At 51.9% G+C, this 21,015-nt stretch overlaps 1 protein-coding gene across 18 annotated transcripts in view; it reads right to left on the reverse strand.

The window, feature by feature from the left end:
- Positions 1-21,015, reverse strand: part of LOC105235387 (nuclear receptor coactivator 5-like) — a 136,317-nt gene that overhangs the window by 9,624 nt on the left and 105,678 nt on the right. For 13 of the 18 annotated variants that reach the window (XM_034639588.1, XM_034639597.1, XM_034639603.1 and 10 more), the window contains one exon: positions 6,050-6,272. The exons of the other annotated variants lie outside the window; for them this stretch is intronic. In XM_034639588.1, the coding sequence (XP_034495479.1) occupies positions 6,052-6,272 (221 nt within the window). In that variant the 3' untranslated portion in view covers positions 6,050-6,051. Of the gene's footprint in view, positions 1-6,049; positions 6,273-21,015 lie in introns of those variants that run through there. 18 annotated transcript variants of the gene reach the window in all.

Raw genomic sequence — 21,015 nt, forward strand, 5'->3', positions numbered from 1 at the left:
GAGCAGTTCCGGGTCACAGAACAATCCCATCAGAGACGGGTAGAGAATGGATTGGAGGAGGTGAAGCCACAGGGGGGGACACTGACCAGTGAACGGGTGCAAGGGCTGGAATATCGAGGGCCATGACGGGGAGAAGAGGCCTGGGCGCAGGGGAGGCCGGTAAGTGCCAGTCCTTGGGATGTTCCGCTGCCATTAAATATCATGATTTTGAAGACTATTTGGCCACCTTGGAACATTCTTGCCATATGTAATTATAAGTTTAGTTTAAAACAAGAAAGAATGTAGACTCACATAAAAACAGAATGTATTTAAGATGTATTTACCCACTGCACTATTGACTCCCCATTTGCCCCCCTCTACATATACTCTTCGCCATTCTCCCCCTGAATCCTGTTCTCACTACTCCAGACCGCATCACCAGGGCTCCCCTTCCCTCCGACTCCCTGTGTCTCAGCCATGGGGGGCCCCTGGAGGAGATCAGAAGGTGGGAGAAGAGAGAGGCCAGAGTATTTAGCTCTCTGGCTCCCTCTTTGCCTTTCTGTGGTCCTGGTAGTGGCTCCATGCCTCAAGTTAAGGTCACCGTTCCAGGCGGCCCCTCTCCCACTTCTCTGGCCCTCACCGGGTCCGTGGGTCCCCAGTAACACCACTCCTGCCACCCCCGCCCCAACACGACTGTACACAGAAAAAAGCCTGGATAGAAAAGCCAAACTGTAAATAGCAATTATTTAGGACATAGAACGAGAGGTGTTTGTCCCTACTTTCTTTACTTTTCGGGGCTTGCCAAATTGTTTGCAGTGAACCCATAAAACTGTAATTTTTAAAAATTCACACTCACTGTTTAACATTTGAAGCTGGATTTGAAGCTGGTCAGATGTAGAAAAGACAGATGTAGCAGGGAAGCATCTGCCATGGTTTCCAAGTGCGTCTGTAACCCTTTGACACCCCTCCCTCCCAATGGCGAAGCTAATTCCCTCCCCTCACGTGTGGGCCGTCCTTAGTGACTTGCTTCTAATGAATCAAATATGGTAAAAATAATGATGTATGTCTAGGTCATAAAAGCTCTCTCCTTGCTCTCTCTCTCTCTCTCTTTCTCATGGATCACTGGCTCTGGGGAAAGCCAGTGGCCATGCCATGAGGACACTCAAGCAGGCTTCTGGAGATCCACATAGAGAGGAAGGAAGTCCTGTCAGCAGTCGAGTGAGTGAGTCATCTCACTCATCAAATCTGTAGGCAAATACAACCCTGGCCAACATCTTGACAGCACCCTTGTGAGAGATTTTGATCCAGAACCAACCGGTTCAGCGGCTCGGAGTCCTGACCCACAGACTACGTGGGAGATGACAAATGTTTACTGTTACTGCTATTAAGTTTGAGGGTGATTTGTTGCATGGCAGTGGAGGCTCCCAACAGGTTCCCCGGACCCCAGCTTGGATATTAGGGTAAATGAGACGCGAGGTAGAGAAGGCATCATGGGGGAAGAGGGTGGTTTCCACTGGAGGATGCTGAGCTTGGGGGCCCTGGTGGAGGAGGCCCATGTTCCCTGGGCATATAGTTTGGTGGGAAGGATCTAAAGAGAGGACAGAGGTCTGGAATCATCGGCAGGGGAGGAGGTGAAGAAGAAGCTTCAAGAATGCAGAAGGTCACCCAGAAGAGTGTGCAGAGTGGAAGGAGCCAAGGGCTAGGTTAGGGGAGAACTGGCACTGGAGGCGGGGTGGGGGTGTCCCCAGGAGAAGCCATAGGACATGGAGGCAAGATCAAGGGAGAGAGACAGAGAGCTATTCAAGGCCATGAGGGATGGGACGAGGATTGTAAAGAAGTCGCTGGGCCTGGCCAGAGTGTCCTGGGTGACCTTGCTGTGAGAAAGCAGCTTCCTGGCTTCTGTCCTGAGTCCCTCTGACTGAGGCTCTCACCATGACATCCTTCCAAGGGCCGGGGACAACACAATTCTCTCCTGGACCAAGCTGGTTCACTCAGGTCCCCCAGGCTTGGGACACCAGCCACCAGAGCTCGTGGGAGAGAGGGAGAACTCTCCAGTCTGTGGTTCAGCCTGAGAGGGGAGTGGGTTTTTTTCCCCATTCTTTTCAAGAGCTTTCTTAATTTCCCCTTTCTTTCTCCACGCTCCTGTCAGGAGACTGAAGTGTGGAGAAACCCACCTCTAAACATACAATCGACAGAAACATGCTCACAAAGCCGTACATTCAGACCCGGGAGGCTGCCCTTAAGATCCTGTGTCTTCTCAAGTAATTTCAGAGGCAGGAGCTTCCCGGGGAGGAAAAGGCTCCTTGAACACCCTTACACAGCGTCCGTGTGGGACTAACTCCGCCTCCCTGGGTTCTCAAAACCCAATTTAATCCAAGCTTATTAATACATAACATTTTAATTTGCCTTTTCAATATGCTCTGCGCTGTATAAGCGTAACAAATTTAATAACATCAGAAGTAAGGATTTCATATGTTAATTACAATGTTTCCACTTCTTCCAGAAGCTCTATCCAGTTGGGGTAACCCCTGCAGAAAACAGACCGCCGGAAAGCGAACCCACTTCTGGTCCTCCCCCAACTCCACCCCAATCTCTGTATTGCAAGCGATCAGAAAGAAAAAACCGTGTTTCTTCGGCCTGGGGACGCATCTGCAATGTACTCTTTTTCAGGACGCATGTACCCCCAGCCGCACAGGCCGAGAGGAGGGTTTCAGTGTAAGCTGTTTCCTTGGGCGGGGGGGTCTCAGGAAGTACCCCTGGGAGAGAGGGGAGTAGACAGGGAGGGGACAGCAGCCCCGAAAGGGTGTGTTATCAAGCGTGTTAGCCCTGAGGGCGGCTGGGGCTCAGTCCTGCTGTGCAGCCTGGGTGGACACATACCACGAGGGCCCTGGCCGAGGGACCTTGAGCATGGGTGAGGGCTGTTTCCAGGGCCATTGATTCTCTGGCACTTCAGTCTGCTTTGTGGGTGGCAAAGTGGACTCCCGTGCCCAGAGAAAGCCTGCGGGGACTGGCTGCTGGAGTCCGACTGGGGAGCACTGACTGGTAAGGGTGAGGGGACGTGGAAGGGTATGGGGGGCCAGGCACACAAGCAGAACCCCAAGCTCCAGCACAGGCTGGTGCGGATGTGAGTTCCTGGGCATGTTAGGTTGCCGAGAAAACATAGCTCTGGATTTTTCCGGCCAAAGGAGCCACTGAGCCTCAGGCCTAAAGCAATGAGCAAAGCATTTTGAACAAGGCACCAGGCTCTGGCAAAGCCTGGAGACTCAGCCACAGAGGGAGCTTGCTTTTGTCCTGTAAATGCGGCAGTTGCCCAGAGGGGCAGGTGAAACCCTGATGGCAGGCGGGATCCCTCCAGGAGGTCCTGGACACACTTTTATTTTCTTGCTTGGTTGGTTATAGATTTATTTTCCTGGGTATTCAAAACAAAATTTACCATCTGACTCTTGCTTTCATGGATAATACTGCTTTGGACAAGGCTGAGTTTAAAAAGTAAGTGAACCCAGGGGTGTCTGGGTGGCTCAGTCAGTTAAGCATCTGCCTTCAGCTCAGGTCATGATCCCAGAGTCCAGGGATCGAGCCGCACATAGGGTTCCCTGCTCAGCGGGGAGTTTGCTTCAACCTCAGCCCCTCCCCCTGCTCGTGCCCACCCCCCTTTCTCTCAAATGAATAAATAAAATCTGAAGAAAGTAAATTAAAAAAATAAAAAATTGTTAAAAAGTAAGGCAACCCAAACATCCATCGACAGAAGAATGGATAAACAAATATGGCAGATACATACAATGGAATATTAGCCAGTCATAAAAAACTCTGCCACATGCTACACTACGGATGTCCCTTGCAAACACTGCGCTGAGTGAAGTAAGTCAGACACAGAAGAACAAATATCGTATGATGCCATGTACATGAGGCCCTAGAATAGAGAAGTTTCTAGACAAAAGCAGAATAGAGGTTACTGGGGGCTGAGGGGGGCAAAGGGGAGCATTACTGCTTGACGGGGACGGTTTCAGCTTGGGAGATGGATACTGGTGACGGTTGTACAACTTCGTGCCACCAAATAGTACGCTTAAAACTAGTTTAAATGGAAGTTTTGGGTTGTGGATATTTTACCACAATAAAAATAAAACTGAGCCGGTTACAATGTTGATTTAAATAAAAATATCAAGTAAAGTAATAGTATATCCTACATCCATCTGTGACAAACGGAGATCGGGAAACTATCAGGTAAGTGTAGGGGGAAAGCGACAGGCCACCAGGTTTCTGGAAGCAAGCAGATCCATGAAGTTTGCCAAGGGTAGAAAGGGGGGAAGACAGTCCAGGGAGAGCGCATGGCATGGGTAAAGGTGCGACTAGCATCACTGAGCATAACATGACTCATTTGGGGCCTCACGTGGGTCTTGGGTGGCTGACAGAGGGAAGGCATGAGGAGAATAAAGGAATTGAGGGGACAAAGCCAAGTTAGTGTCCCCACTCCTGGTTATTTTTAGTTTGGGTCCCCCACCTCCAAGGAAATCCCAAGATGAGGATCCCCGGGCAGGTGAATTATTTAGGAGGCCATGCTCAGAAGCACGTCAGGGGAATAGGGACATGAGGCAGGAAGCGGGGGTAGCCTCAGAGGGGGTGTCATTGTGCAGGTGACCCAGGTGGTGGTGGAGGCACCTGCGGGGGACCCAGGGAATAGCGAGAATGACAGGTTTATGCCCCAGAAGCACAAGCTGCTTTCAGGGAGTGCTGACTCCTCACCACCTCAGCCCAAGTGGGCCCCAGGGGCCAGAGGAGTTAGGGGCTGGACGCCGGAGGCCCTGTGCCTGCAGGCCCACGATATTGGGTGTTGAGGGCTGCAGGCAGGTGCCCACAATGTCAGCTGCAATTCTACCGCCTCTCATTTCACGTCTGAGACCAACTCTTAGTGAGGGAGGCAGAGGAGGAAAGAGAGGGAAGTTATTCTAGCGACAGGCTGGTCTGCCTGCAGCACGCTCAGGCCTTCATTTCCCTCACAATGTCAACTCATCCTTGCACCTTGCACAGGGGAAAATCTAGGGTTTCGAGAGACTTGTATTGCTCTTACCACTTGATCCCTAAACACAAAGTGAAAACATCACTCAGTCCAAAGCCCTGGCCATGGTGGGGAGAGGAAGGCAAGATGGCGGCAGTTGAGCGGGAGGACCCTAGGCTCACCTCCTCCTATGAATACAACTAGATAACTCTCAGATCACCCTAAATAAACTCACAAACTGGCCATGTTGGATTCACGGGAGACACTGGGGTGGGTGTGGCGTCTCCAACATGGTACCTTCCTAAGCTTTAACAGAGGCCTCTTTTGGGGCTCCCATGTCCACCCCCCTTGTCCTCCTGTGACCCTGTCACACCTGCCTTCCTTGTCAGTCTTCCTTGTGAGGTTCTGAGCTCCACGGTCGGGGACAGGAGCCAGTCAGCTGGGTTCACGTTGTAGCTGTACCTGCTGACCCAGGGCCTGGCCCCTGGAGGCTCTTGGCAAACATCCGTCACCTCAAGGAACGAAGAGCCCAAGGCAGAGCGTGCGCAGGGTGCCTGACGCGGAAGCCCGCGCCGCACAGCACTCTCTCATTAAATCTCACAAGCACCCCAGGACACAGCGCTCTGCACTGGGTTTGTAGAAACAGGGTTGTTCTTATTCTAATTTTACAGCTGAAGCATTAGAGGCTCCGGCTGAGCGACTCACTGTAGCAGACGCCAAGGGTGCGCCAGCCATAACCCAGCCCGAGTCACGTCAGTGCCCCAAGGCCTGCCTTCCAACAGCCAGCAGCTCCGTCGCTCTGCCTGGGGTCGTTCTCTGGTCACCCAAGAGGACTCTGTCCATGCACGCGGCCCGCCTGGGTGCTGCGGAGCTGACATCCTTCCCAGCAGCCCTCCATCGGGGATGATGAGAGCCGGCGTATCAATATCCCAGCTCCCGCGCCCTCGGCTACACTCTGTACAATCATCTCAGACCTCCCCAGAGGGATGAGCTCAAAAACCCACTCTTTATGGCATTTTTGACCTTCTCTCCCTGCCCCCCATTCTCCGCCCTCCTCCTGGCGCTCCCCGAGATCACCTCTAAATAAACACTTGCACTTGAGGCCTTGTCTCCCTGAGTGTCTCCGACTGAGCAGCTCTGCAGACTCCAACATCGGGGTGCCTGGTTCCACACCCGCACTCTTCACCTTGATGATGCCCTGAGTCATTACTGACCCTCAGGTTTCTCCCACCAGAAGCTTTCAGGGCCGCTGACACTTCCATGTTCCCTTGGAGTTGCCATCTTGGCAGAACCATCCAGCCTTGAGTGGGGAAGCCCAGAGTGAGAATTTTAAGCACATGTAAGGGACTCTTTCTGCATCTTTGTTACTTTATCCCGATTTTTTCAGAGCCTTTGGAAAAATGGGGCCTTGACCTACAGTTTCACCTTTTTCAACCTTCTCCAGCCACCCCCTAAGCTATTCCTCTCTCTTTCACCAGACCTAACTTGAGATTTTTCTATTTAGAATTTACAACTGGGTATTTCTTGCCCACTGGCAATGAGAGACTGGGTCATTCTGGTGACGGTCCAGAGACAAGAGGGGTCAAGCTGTTGCCCCAAGAGCATCCCGCAGAGATTATTACTAGTTAAATAACGATCATAGCAGCAAGCTTCCACCTCACCACACTAGCTCGAGGTAAGTGCCTGCTTTTCATCCTGAGGGCCAGTGGGGAAATCAGCCTCCTCTGCCCCTTCCACTGGGCTTTGTCCCAGGGTGAGGCCATCCGTGGTGCCCACTGACCAGCTGCCAGCATCGGCCTGGCCTTCCCTGGCCAGAGGTGGTTACCCATCCCTCTAGCTCCTCCCATTCTGGAAAGCAGAACTATTTTGTAACGATTGCCTTGGCCCCCCTCTAACCCTACAGCAGCCACACATGGTAAATTAAAAAGCAAGGTAAATCCCAGATGCAAATGCCTCGGCAGGTTTGCCCTTTTGTCGCCTTGAAGACTGAAGTGGAAACTCAAAGCATTGCCCCAAGCACCTAAAGGGACACCAAGGTCTTCAGGGACCCCCCCCAAGTTCATCCTTCACCTTAACAGTTCTCCCCCACTTGCTTCTCCAACCTGTTCCCCTTGTAGCCTCCACGACGATGTTCTGCAAATACCGAGATGGTCACATCAACCCTCTGCTAAAACCTTCCAGTGGCTTCTCTGACAATTAGGATAATAGTCATCCTGTACCCATGGCCCGCCTGGCCCAGCATGATGCAGGCTCTGCTGACCTCACCCCTGACCACCATGCAGACACTCTGGCCATCTTCCTGCACCTGGAATGTCTCCAGAAGTTCCTGCCTCAGGGCCTTTGCACTTGCGTGGGGCCACCGTCCTTCCATCAAACCTGTGGAAGCGCCCCTCCTCAGAGAGGCTGTCCCTGGTTGCCCGGCTTCCTAACCCCCCACCTCATCGCTTTCTGCCAAGCCACTGTGATGACTGGCACCACAGCTCCTATAGCTTTTGGAGGACATTTTATTTGTCATTTGCCCACTTCCTGGCCATCGGTTCGCTGAGGTCGGGGACTTTGCTCCCCTTATTCAGCACTGTGTCCCCCCGCATCTGGCACGGGCCTGGCACACGGCTGGTGCTCAGGACGTGTGTGCTGAAGGGATGCCCCCCATGTCGTGTGACAACCTAGACGAGGTGGATGAAGTGGAGGAAACCGTTGCTTCCTTGCACCAGCGTCCCTCAGGGAGAGCAGGCTGCCTCCTTCCGCTTGGAAATCCAAACCACCAGCCATGTTCAGGAGGCTCCTGTAAGCTGCTCCTGTTAAGATCCCTCTCCAGCTTTAACTCCACCATATTTATCTTCCACCCAGGCCGCTCATGGCCCCGGGGGAGCCCCCACCCTCCAGGAGCTCAGGGAGTTCAGCTCTGGTTCTGGAGTGGGAGGGCCTGGCAACCGGGCCCTGGGAGCAGCAGACCTCGGGGCTTTCCCCAAGCTTCTCTTGGTCCCCAGGGTCTTTGGTGGCCTCTGCTCAGCAACCTGGGCCCCGGCCTGGGGAGGGGACAAGTCCCTGAGGGAAAGGACTGGAAAGTGTGGCTCCAGGGTCAGAGGTCCTCCTGGGAAGGAGCCCTGAGGGGCACGTAGTTTGCTTGGAAGTTGCCAGGCTCCAATCACCCACAGCCCCCTCCCCAGGGCCCTGCACCCATGGGAGACAGAGCCCAGAGAAGCAGGAGGCTACGTCCTCAGAGGAAGCTCAGGCCACTGGAAAGTTGCTTATAAAAGTTTACCAACGCTCCCTCTCTCCCCCCGACAGGTACCCTCTGGATCTCCTGGGCTCCTGCTGCTCCGGGGAGCACAGGGACGTGGGTCCCAGGAAGCCTGATGCCTGGCTGGCCTCACTCTTTCCGAGGTTGGTCCTAAGAGCCAGGAGCTCCTGGAGAATCATACTCTGGGCCCACGAGACCACAGATCTCACTGGATCCAGGCCCCGCTTTCCTCTCACCCACATCTAACCTACTGGGAACAGTGTATTATCATATAGTCAGGAAGTGCTTTCTTGGGTCTGACTGTAGTCTCTCCTGCTTTCATGGAAAAGCATATTTTGAGATGTGGCATCCAAAGGTCACATCCTATCTATATCTTGGATGATAAGGAAATCAGATTTAAAGACTAGACATTTGAGGGCCCGGCATGGGGGGGGTAAGGAAGTGTCAGGACACTGGAGAGGAGCTGTTTTCTCTTCTCTCAACTTCCTCCTTGAGCAAGACACAGCAGGGAAAGTGAGGGCCAAGCGCTTGGGCTCTGGAAGCAGGCAGACGTGGGTGCCTCTGGCTCTGCACCCCGCCCTCGTTGCCTTCAGAACCCGCAGGTCCACACCTCTAACGGGTGCAATCCAGGTACCAGCCTCAGGGGTAGGGCAACCCGAGCTGCAAGCAGGAGCCCAGGAGCAGCCGCAGCTGACGGCGTGGTTAGCACGCAGTGTGCTGGGGACACCGCCCTTCTGCCTCTCCCTCCTCTGGACTTGCTGACTCTGAATTTGCACATTCTCCCGGCGAGAGTGGAAGGCACGCAGCCCGGGCAAGGATGAGCCTCAGTCCTTACTCCTCCTCCCGCACTCAGTCAACAAACACCACTACAGGCCAGCCTGCCTCCCAGGCGCCCAGGCCAGGAGAAACGCGCCGTGTGAGACATGCCAAGGAGGGAGTCCTGAGTCGGGGGTGAGCAGGAGCCTGGTGACGTGGGGGCAGGGTGGAGGAGGTGCTGGAGCTGACAATGTCAGGATCCAGGCAGGCCAAGGAGACTCGCGGGCTGCCCACAGAGAGGCTGCCTCCTATCTCAGGGTCCCGCGTTTCGTGCCTTTTATTTATTTCACATATATTGTCTCCCTGTATTTATTTTTCCTTTTTTTTTTAAAGATTTTATTTATTTATTTGAGAGAGAGTGAGAGAGTGAGCACAAGCTGGGGGGGCGGAGGGAGAGGGAGCAGCCTCCCTGTTGAGCAAGGAACCGGATGTGGCAGACGCCCAACCGACTGAGCCACCCAGGCGTCTCTCCCTTTATTTTTTAAACTGGTGTGGCTTACACAGAGTCAAGTGATCCCTGCTTTCGTGTACAGCTCTGTGAATTCTTTGCCACGTGGACACCTGCGTGACCGCCTCTCTGGTGTAGGTATAGGACACCAGCCGCCAGCAGACCCGCGTGCCTGCACTCAGTCCATATCTCGTGTCCCAGGCCCCAGTTCCGACTCTGTCACCACCCACGACAGAAGGCCCCCTTTTATATCATATTGTCACACCGTTTTCACCATCCTCAAATGAAATTCATAAATCCCCACCTAAATGAGGAAGGGAAATAAAAGACAGCATTACATACACATGTGTGTTTATGATACAGGAGCAAGTACAGTGGGGTAGGAGGTGAAGGCTCCCACAAGAATATCCCAGATGTGGGGCGCCTGGGTGGCTCAGTCAGTTAAGCGTGTGACTCTTGGTTACGGCTCAGGTTGTGATCTCGGGGTCGTGGGATGGAGCCCTATGCCAGGCTCCACGCTCAGCACGGAGTCTGCTGGAGATTCTCTCTCCCTCTCCCTCTGCCCCCCTGACTCGTGCTCTCTCTCAAATAAATAAATCTTTAAAATAGTTGATGAGGTAGTTTACCTTCTTTCTTTCAGAGTAATTTTTTAATGGATTTTTTAAAAGATTTTATTTACTGGGGCGCCTGGGTGGCTCAGTTGGTTAAGCGTCTGCTTTCAACTCAGGTCATGATCCCAGGGTCCTGGGATTGAGCCTCACTTTGGGCTCCTTGCTCAGCAGGGAGTCTGCTTCTCCCTCTTGCTCTGCCTGCTGCTCCCCCTGCTTCTGCTCTCTCTCTCTGTCAAGATACACTTGAGCAGGGAGCCCAAAGTGAGGCTCGATTCCAGGACCCCGGGATCATGACCTGAGTCGAAAGCAGACGCTTAACGACTGAGCCACCCAGGCGCCCCCAGAGTACATCTTTGGCATCCAATGTATACATACACACACGGTGAATCTCAGTGTAGACTGGCCACATTTCAAGCCCTCCGTGGCTGCACATGGCCGGCCAGTGGCTTCAGTGATAGAGCAGCTCTACTGTCAACACAGCAGCCAGGCAGTCCTTTTTTTTTTTTGGTTTATTTTAATTCCAGTTAGTTAACATGCAGTGTTGTATTAGTTTCGGGTATACAACATAGTGATTCGACACTTCCGTACATCACCCAGTGCTCACCACAGCAAGTGTCCTCCTTTATCCCCATCACTATAACCCATCTCCCTGCCCACCTCCCCTCTGGTAGCCATCAGTTTGTTCTCCAGAGTTAAGAGTCTTTTTCTTGGTTTCTCTCTCTCTCTCTGTTTTTTTGTTCCCTTTGCTCATTTGTTTCGTTTCTTGAATTCCACATATGAAAGAAATCATACGGTATTTGTTTTTCTCTGACTTATTTACTTAGCATCATTCTCTCTAGTTCCATTCATGTCCTTGCAAATGGCAAAGTTTCATTCTTTTTGAATGATATGGCTGAGTAATATTCCATTGTGGATATACCACATCCTCTGTATCCATTCATCTGTCGATGGACACTTGGGCTGCTTCCATATCTTGGCTATTGTAAATAATGCTGCTTTTAACACAGGGGTGCATGTAGCCCTTTGATTAGTGTTCTCATATTCTTTGGATAAATAGTGTGTGTGATTGCTGGATTATATCATAGTTCTACGTTTAACTTTCTGAGGAACTTCCACAGTTTTCCAGCGTGGCTGCACCAGTTTGCATTCCCCCCAACAGTGCAAGAGGGTTCCCCTTTCTCCACATCCTCACCAACATCTGTTGTTTCTTGTGTTGTTGATTTTAGCCATTCTGACAGGTGTGAGGTGATATCTCCTTGTAGCTTTGATTTGCATTTTCCTGAGGATGAGGGATGTTGAACATCTTTTCAAGTGTCTGTTGCCCATCTGGATGTCTTCTTTGGAGAAATGTCTGTTCATGTCTTCTGCCTATTTTTTAACTGGATTATTTGCTTCCTGAGGGTTGAGTTTTATAAGCTCTCTATATTTTGGATATCGCCCCTTTATCTGATATGTGATTTGCAAATATCTTCCTTTATTCCATAGGTTGCCTTTTCTTTAAGTTTTATTTTTAAGTAAACTTTACACCCAACATGGGGCTCAAACTCACAACCCTGAGATCAAGATCAAGAGTCCCGTGCTCCTCGGACTGGGCCAGGCACTCCCCATTCCCATAGGTTGCCTTTTAGTTGTGTTGATCGGTGGTCCTTTTGAAATGCAGGCCGGTGCATATGCCTCCTCTGTTTGGAGCCTTGCAGTGGTTCCTAGCTTCTCTCAGGGTCATTTCAAAGTCCTCGCTGGATGAACACACCAGAGTCCCTCAGGGCCTTTGCACTCGCTTTCTCCTTGTACCTATAACACTTCCAACTGCGATATCCCCATGGCTTGCTTCCCAGCTTCCTCCAATTCTTTGCTCAAATGTCACGTTCTCACGGAGGCCCACCCCCCGCCCCCCCTGCCACCCTCTCCTTCCTATCTCATCCTTCATCCCTTATTAGTTTTTTTCCAAAGCACTTATTATCTCCTAATATACTGTATAATGTTCTTATTTATTGTGTTTGCTCTCTTTGTCTCCCTTGTGACACGTCAGCTCCAGGAGGGGAGGGATTTTTTTGTCTGTTTTGTTCATGGCTCTATGCCCACAGCTTGGCACATAGTAGCTACTCAACAAATATTATTTGGTTAGATGGATTCACAGATGGACAGATGGATGGACAGACGGATGGATGGATGGATGGACAGAAGGTTGGACAGGCGGGGGGATGGATGGATGGAGGGATGGACGGATGGACAGACGGATGGACGGCAGATGGACACAGACCTGCCATGTGCCAGGCCGGCCGAGCGGGCAGAGAGCCATTAGTCACACACACAAGCAAGCGGCAGAGCTGGGAAGGCTCCAGGGTGACCACCTTCCTGGTGAATGCAGACGTAGCAAGGACAACCGTGGGGGGGGGGGTGCAGTCTGGGCCACCCCTCTGGAAGTGTATTTCCTCAGGCCAGGTTTTTTGTGGTCTGAGAGGTTTTAAAATAGTCTGTGACTTAAAAACAGAAAATCTCCCGGTCTGCTCAATTAATGTTCACAGTTCATTGTTTAGAATTGCACATAAAATTTTATAACGGGAAATTACGAGAATTCTCTTTGAAGACTTCCCCGAAGGAGCGGATTTGGGAAGAAAAATCCCATTTCTGCTTTCAAGGGATAGGTCCTCTTAGCAGAGTCTGAAACCTTCCCAAGAGATGAGCTGACGGGGGCAGAGGAGAGCAGCAGAAAGCAAGCCCAGGAGCGGTGGGGCTGCGTCCCAGCTGTGCGGATGAACCCCACAGCCGTCGCTGCATCGGTGCTAAGCACTTCCCACACAGTCATCTGCGACTCAGCCCAGCGGTGGACAAAGGAGTGTGCCCATTTATTAGATTTGAAAACTGAGGTTCAGAAGGATTCTGACCGAGGCCCGTCTCAGGGAAGCCACGTGGCTTTTGCCTCCCACCCACGAAAGGCCCCAACTTTAGGCTCTGTAAGGTCTCCTGAGGGGGGACACACAGAGTCACAGAGGCCTAGCCCACATCTGTCATATAAAGGTGTCCATTCGCCCCCAGACCACCCCTGCCAGACATAGGGATTGATCACTGCTCCTCAACACAATTATTGTCTGAAAAGTACATTGCACAGTATCTTTTGAGTGTATTAAAGTGTTACTTTGCTCAATGCAAAAATTTAAAAAGCACCAGAATTTTCTAAATCCTATTTGGGCATTTCTCTACTTGTTTTCCTTTCTCTAGAGACTCAAAAACAACAATGCCTGCATCTCTCTGGACTCACAAAGGACCCAGGTGTGGACTGACCCCAAGCAGACTTCTGTGTCCAAAGAGACCTGCCGTGGCCTGGGCCAAGTGTCCCCCACTCCAAGCCTCAGTTTCCCTCACAGTACTAACACTCCAGTATGCTCGGATTCTCACTGCTGCCATGAGGAAGCCCCAGGAGGGATGGAAGGGGACCACCCCAAGCCTCACCTTGAGCCCACCCAGCTGACGACACTGTGCCCCAGCAGCCTGTCCTCACAGGGTCTCAGCAGGACTTGCAATCCCTCTATGTATGCACTTTGGGCCCCCACTGAGCTCTAAAGTTGGGCTGTACCCACCAGGCCTTCTGATAGTCCACCTTGCCCCCACCCCCACTTTAGAGGGCAGTTGTGCCCGCCCCCTTCCCCTCTGCCTCATGCTCAGAGAACTTCCTTCCCAGCCAGCGCCCTCCTCTCTGAAGGCTCCTCTGGGTCAGACACTTTTCACTCATTCTTTAAATAATTATTGAGCACCTATTGTGTACAGAGGGTTCAGCAGCTAACAGATTAGGTCTCTGCCCTCCTGGCGCTCAATTCCTGGGGGTGAGAGAGATGATACACACAAAAGCACATCAATAAGATGACTTTAGAGGAACCTGGGTGCTATGAAAACAGGGTCAAGAGTAACCAGGGAAGCCACTTGGAGCGGAAAACTAAGACGTCCAGGATAAGGATGCAGAACTATGAAGATCAAGAAGAAAAGGCAGTGCAAAGGCCCAGGGGCAGGGTCACTAAGCTCTCGGGAGGCATTGCAGGGGTCATCTGGGGCCGCCTACGCAGCTGTTGCCCATCTAAGGTGCCCATCTATGGGGTTTAAAAAATTTTTTTGTTAAGTAAGCTCTACACCCAATGCGGAGCTTGAAGGCACAACCCCATGATCAAGAAGAGTTGCCTTCTCTACCGACCGAGCCAGCCAGGCACCCCAGTGGTCAGTTGTTTTGCCCACAAGGCTCATCATCCCGGCAGACCAAGGCAGGGCAGTCACAGAGGGCCAAAGGGCACCGGCAAACTGGGCTGTGGAGCCAGCTAGACGTGGCTTCACGGCCAGGCTCTCCTAACTAACCAGCTTTGCTGCACGTTACCAAACCCTCTGAGCCCCAGTTTGCTCTGGTGCAGCAGGACTTCAGGCTCTCTCTGCAAGTGTGCCTCACGGGGGGAGCTGAGTGGCCTCCAGAGGGCCGGACTGTTTCTACTCCTCCAAGCTCCGCACTCTGTGGTTCCAGAACAGAGAACCCAAATGGTGAGACAAAGCGGCCGGGACTCATACAACAGAGGCTGCCGTCTGGAGCCCCCACAGAGCTTCCCAGGGAACTCAGTGAGGACACAGCCCCCAGGGCACCCCTTCCCTCTTTACACATTTACCCCTGGGCTCACCCGTCGCTCCTACCAAAATAAAAGCATGTCCTCTCCCTGTTGAAACTTGCTCTCTCTGTCCCTCCGACTTGCCCATTTTGTCAGAGTCACAGAACCGATATTTCGCTTTCCCACCAACTCCACTATAAGCAAAGCAATAGTGCAAACCCAGTAACCAACAGCTCAGGGTGTTCAGCTTAGGGGCCAGACAGGCAATAGGGAGCAGTAGGGCCTGCATCGAACTGGAGTATGCGCGGGCTCTATCTTGAAGGGCCGGGGGGCTACTTCTTGTTTCCAGCTGACTTGCAGTGAAAACATCAGCCTCTGTTACCCGGGTTCCGATCATGGAGTAAAAGCCAGACATCCTGAAGTGCGTGGGAAATCTCCTCATTTCTTAATCTGAGCAACCGACTCAGACACCGTACAGTTATGGCTCAGGCCAAAGAAAACATGTCTGTAAGCCGGATTGTTTCAAGAGCACAGAAAAAAGGGCGAGTTCGTTCCGAACTACCAGGGATGGGTCAGGCTGGAAACCCAAGGTCGAGGGAGGGTCTCTGGCTGGTGAGATGGGGTGTCGGAGATGGGGAGTGATGGAGCAAAGGCCCGGTGGCCAGACCACGTCTGCTGTGGCCAGGGCTGGCCAGCTGGCCATCAGTATGGCTGTGACAGCCAGAGCGCGCCTGGAGGAACTGGCCCCAAAGACAGGCCAAGGAATCCAGAATTTATCCTGCCTGGCTTTTGCCTTCCTGGGAGGGTTTCTAAATCTTTAGGTTTTAAGGAGAAAAAGCCTAGTGGACTTTTGCTAAATCCTTAGCCGTGCCCCTCCTTCCTCCACCAGAAATCTAGGCACCCCTTCCCTCTGGTAATCTCCATAGCTCACTCATAAATTATGAGCGCGTTCATTTGCATGTCAGAAGCTCCGCCAAGAAATTAGATAAAATTGATCTGCCACAATTTATTCTATTTTTCCAAGAAATGGCCTCCCTCCCATGTTTTATTCATGTAGACACCCAGCTCTCTCTTTTATCTCCAACTCTCAGTAACATTTTCAATTTACTCAATTTATAGCTGCAAGACGCCCTTGGGCTGGGCAGGAGGGGAGGCCACCCAGAATGGGCCGCAGCTCTCCCGCTCCAGTGGCCGCTGCTCCGGGTTGTCTCCGCCACCAGCGCTCTGAAGCGAGACGGAAGGTGGTTCCAGCAAGATCTCGTCAGCCCTGGGCTCAGGAGAAAGGTTTCCGGGGGCAGCCCGTAAAGACGGCTCTGAGCACTAATGAGGAGGGCCTCTGCTCCCGGGTGAGCCGAGCCGGGAGCCTGGGTCTCTGCTGACTCTGGAGGAGATTCCAGCAGCTGCTGGGGCCTCAGGGAGGGAGGCCCACCTTTGGCCTGACACAGGGGGCATCTGCTGGGGAGAGAAATGCCTGCCTCTGACAGCCTGGCCTGTCTTCACATGCTGAGACGCCTTCTCAAAGAAAGAAGTTGAAAAAGGATATTTTCACATCTTCAGTGTCTCCTTTAGAGAAAAGCAGATTTCTGGAAGACACATGGGTTGGGTTTACCTTTTTATTCAGAGCCGTCTTCCTCTCTGAGAGGCACAAGTTTGACACCTGTCCAGCGACACCCCCCTCCTGCAGGCTGACTTCTGGAAGCAGAGGTTGCAAACTCGAATGCCCTCCAGGGCCGTGCAGGTAGGAGTGGCGTAAGGTGACAGGGCTTGGTGGGGATTGTGGCAAACAGGGGAGGAGCCTTTCGAGAAGGGTAGCCCCTTGTCCAGCCGACTGTTGCCATGAGGAAATGATGAAGGCCTGCTGCTGCCAGAGCTTTAAGTGTTTCCAGAGGCTCCAGAAGTCCAGATCATATGTGAATTTGTCTAGGTTTCAAGGATGGCAGGTTTTTTCTTGTTAAACATTCTGTCACCAAAACAACTCATAACTATGACAGTCATTTCTGCTGCGGCCCACCATCCACACTAGACTTGAGATTAAAGAGCATGTCCTATTTATCTGTGTGGCACGGCCTAGCCCTGCACCTGGTATACACCAGGTACCCAGAAAATAAGTGTCAATGGAGGTCAAACTCCTCGTGGCAGAAGCTGCTCTTTACTCCCCCCCCCCACCAGTCATTCTTCCTGTACTCTTTGAAGTTATCAAACCTTCGTTTTTAGCTGGCCATAAAAATTATGGCTTAAAAGACACATTTCTCAGCCTCCCTTGCAGCCAGGGACTATGTTCCAGCCGGTGAGAAGGGAGCATTACTGTTGAGCGGGACTTCTGGGAAAGATGTTGAAAAAGAACTGACAGAGCTGAGAGGAGCCCCTGTGTGCTCATCTGCGTTTTCACCTTTCTATGATCCTGGTCGTGATGGCTAGAGCTCTGGCAGCCATCTTGGACCATGACAGGAGGATGGAAACCAATACCAAGGTTGGTGGGGCAGAAAAGAAGGAGCCTGGGTCACTGATGGTAGAGCTGTCCTCCCACCATGGGCTGTTCATGTTTGGACTTGTTTTACAAGAGAGAAACTAACTTTATCATCTTTAAGCCACTATCATTTTGAGGTTTTCTTTTATATGCAGCTAAACCAAATTCTAGCTTATGTACCTGATTCCAATGTATGACTGACTGCTCAGTACCACATCCACAATTCTCCACCTGGGGAAAGAAGGGGAGAATCTAACTCATTAGATTTACCCTTTCCAAGTAAATCCGATGGGATGGGCTAAAGACAGGGAGACTCAAGACAGTTTGTAGACCCTCTGGGATCCTTCTGGGTTCTCTATTCACAGGAGGCCCAGGGAAACCACCATCTTTGGTGGGAACATTATGGTGACCTTAACTGACTAGTGATCTGCCTGGTGTGATTTAGGTATGTGTCTACACGGGGGCAAGCAGATGGACCAAATGGCTCTGGATGGTCCAGATTTGATGAGAATGGAGAGACAATTACTGGGGAAGACTGCTTTCCTATGTGGTATCCTCCTAAGCTTAGGACAGATCCATTGCCTGGGCCCCCTTCCCCAGCAGGGTAATCAGTGTCCCCAGAAGAAACTGGCCCAGCTTTCTGAGGCCTGAGGCTTCCCCCATACGCAGGGCTGTGGGCAATGCTTCGGCAGAGCCTCTCCAGAGTACAGCACAGAGCCTGTTTCTCCATCCCTGCTGGGCCCTGTGCATGACCACACTCTGTATGGCCTGGACAGGAGAGTAGGAAGCTCATATCTCATGTTCAGAAACAGCAAAGGCCCACAGCACAAAGGCACTGCAAGGAGCTCAGACCTAGGGGCGCCTGGGTGGCTCAGTCAGTTAAGCGTCTGCCTTAGGCTCAGGTCATGATCCCAGGGTCCTGGAATCCAACCTCGAGTCGAGTCAGGCTCCCTGTTCAGCGGGGTGTCTGCTTACTTCTCCCTCTCCCTCTGCCTGCCACTCCGCCTGCTGTGCTCTCCCTCTCTGTCAAATAATAAAATCTTTAAAAAAAGAAAGAAAGAAAAAAGAAGCTCAGACCTAGAGCCTGGGGTCCCACCCGGATCTCAGCTCCACCATTTTCTAGGTGGGTGATCTCGGGCTTGTTAGTGATTTTGGCCACAAGTAACAGAAGACCCAATTCAAAATGGCTTAAACAATGAGAACTTATTTTTTTTTAAGTAGGCTCCATTCCCAGCGTGGAGCCCAATGCAGTGCTTGAACTCACGACCCTGAGATCAAGACTTGAGCTGAGATCATGAGTCGGAGCTTAATTGACTGAGCCACCCAGACACCCCAAACTTTTTTTGTCTTGAATAACCAAAAGCTCCAAGGTAGAAGGCTCCAGGCTTGGCTAATTCAGCAACTTGACCACATCATCGGGGGCACATTCCTTTTCTCTTTCTGCTCTGCTTGTTACGGTAGACTGGAACAATGGCCCCATACCCCCTCATCCATGCCCTCTGCCCTGTGACCTGGCAGTGGCTACGTTCCCAGAGGAGTCACCAGCTCTGCCCCCTTTGACACTGGGCTCAGCCAGGTGGCTTGCTTTATAATAGTACCCAGATGCAGGCAGAGGCTTGAAATGGGCATGCACACAGGGGTTTGTCCTTTGCACCTCTGCTGTGGCCCTGAGAACCTGCTGGAGGATGAGAGATGTGGGGCAGATCTGAGTCAGCCTAGATCAGCTGACTCCAGCCACATGAGCAACAAATGCATCTTGCTGAATTCTTCTCACATTTTGAGGTTGTTTGTTACACAGTGTTATTGGGGCCATAGATAACTGACACACATCCTCAACATATTGACTTGCACCTTATGCTGACTCTCTTCATGGCTCTAATGGCTACCACAGTTCCAGAAATTACATGTAGCCAACAATGACCTGAGGCAAAAGATAAAAGGGAGTCACCCTAACATGGGTCTTTTTTTTTTTTTTTTAAAGATTTTATTTATTTATTTGACAGAGAGAGACAGCCAGCGAGAGAGGGAACACAAGCAGGGGGAATGGGAGAGGAAGAAGCAGGCTCATAGCGGAGGAGCCTGATGTGGCTCGATCCCATAACGCCGGGATCACGCCCTGAGCTGAAGGCAGACGCTTAACCGCTGTGCCACCCAGGCGCCCCACATGGGTCTTTTTATCAAAGCAAGGAAAACCTCCCTACCAGCCCCCAATGGGCTTCTCAATTAGCCTGCTTCTCCTGCCCATGCTCAAGGCTGGGCAAGGGGAGGAGATCAACATGCCTTGGTCAGTCAAAAATCACTCCCCAGGCTATGGAGTGACCCACTTCCATTGGGAGGAAAGACAAACAAAATGGTGGTGAAGAAGGGTATGTGTTGGTACAAGGGGAACGGATGGCTGTAGGTCAGGCAACCAACAGCATCTCCCACACACAGTGTCTTGGAGACTCAGTTTTCCCATCTGTCAAATGGAAATAATACCTGCTGCACCCACTTCCCTAAGTAAAATGAGAGCACACATGTGCAAACAGCATAGCAGATATTAGGATTATATGACTATAACAGAGAGAGCCCATACGTCCATCAGATATTAGTTCCATCCCTTGAAAGAGTTTCTAATGGGGACTAGAAACCATACCAGACTCTTTTCCTAGCCTTTCCCCCGCCCCATTGGTGACAGTCTGGTTGAGTTGCTTATGTTGCAGTTTGTCCAACAGGACCTGTTCTCCTTTGGGCACAGCACCTCACCTCCATCATCTGCAGAAGGGGGAGGGGGTGGTGACCAGGGAGGAACCAGACACAGGCTGGCCTTGGCTGGTAGGGACAGGTCCGCAGGGACAGTACCTTGCGGGGTACCGGGGGCAGGGTGGTGCCTTTTCCAGAAGAGGGAGTGGTGGGGCAGAGCCCCCGAGGGAAGCCCTTATGAACTAGGCACCCTCCTCAGGCATCCATGCCATCAACAGTTCTCAAAGGAGAGGGAACCCCAGGCATGAGAGGTTCTCTAGGGACCAGCCTCCCCAACCCACTGTCCTTCCAGTGTGGACCCCGGGAATCCAGAAGTTTCTTCACTAGGGTGATGGCAAGGGCTGGATGTCTGTAAAATTCATTTTCGTATGTGCTTCAGCTCACACCACAAACAGGTGCAAAGTAAGGTTAGGGCTGAGGAAGATGATTCGTGAATAAAGTCAGCAAAGCCAAGCCCTGAAACCATTGCTACAGGTCTCAGTCCTGCCCTCCCTTCCCCCATTACCGCTCAGTCGGGGACAAAGGCATAGACTTTCCAGGGTGAGAACGTTGTTACTGCAGGTCCCTGACATAACACATGAGCTTGTGGGGTGCTTTCCACTTGGCGAGCAAGTGCACACTGGAACCAGGCTATTGGCTACGGCACTGTGCGGGCAGTTGTATGTCTGCTGGTAGGGGACTGCCTATCAGAGCACAGACTGTCGTTTGCACAATGGCTTTGTTGTTAATAAATAATAGCTTTGTTATTATTATTATTCACAGTATAGCGTAAGTCTCCCCTTCCTCTCATCCCAACTCTGAAGGATCTACCAAAATGGACACACAAGAACCCCTTCTGTTTTTCTCTCCTACCCACCTCGCACCTTTCTTCCCCGCCCGCACCGCCCCCTTTCCTTAGCCCCGCCCATCACACTAGCCCCGCCCCTGACCCTTCCCTTAGCCCCGCCCATCAGACCTGCCATGGGGCAGCCCTCACTTTTGGCGTAGTTTTGTGGAATGGCGACGAAACCCGCGTGTTTGGGGGTAGGCACCGAAACGGAAGAGGCCCCGCTCTAGGAATGGACATCGAAGAGCTCCAAGGTGTAGGCCTAACGGAGCAAAAAAACAAGTCCAGGACGTGTGTGCGCAAATGCGA

Source organism: Ailuropoda melanoleuca, chromosome 12 (genome assembly GCF_002007445.2).
Source record: "Ailuropoda melanoleuca isolate Jingjing chromosome 12, ASM200744v2, whole genome shotgun sequence".
NCBI classification, from domain to species: domain Eukaryota; kingdom Metazoa; phylum Chordata; class Mammalia; order Carnivora; family Ursidae; genus Ailuropoda; species Ailuropoda melanoleuca.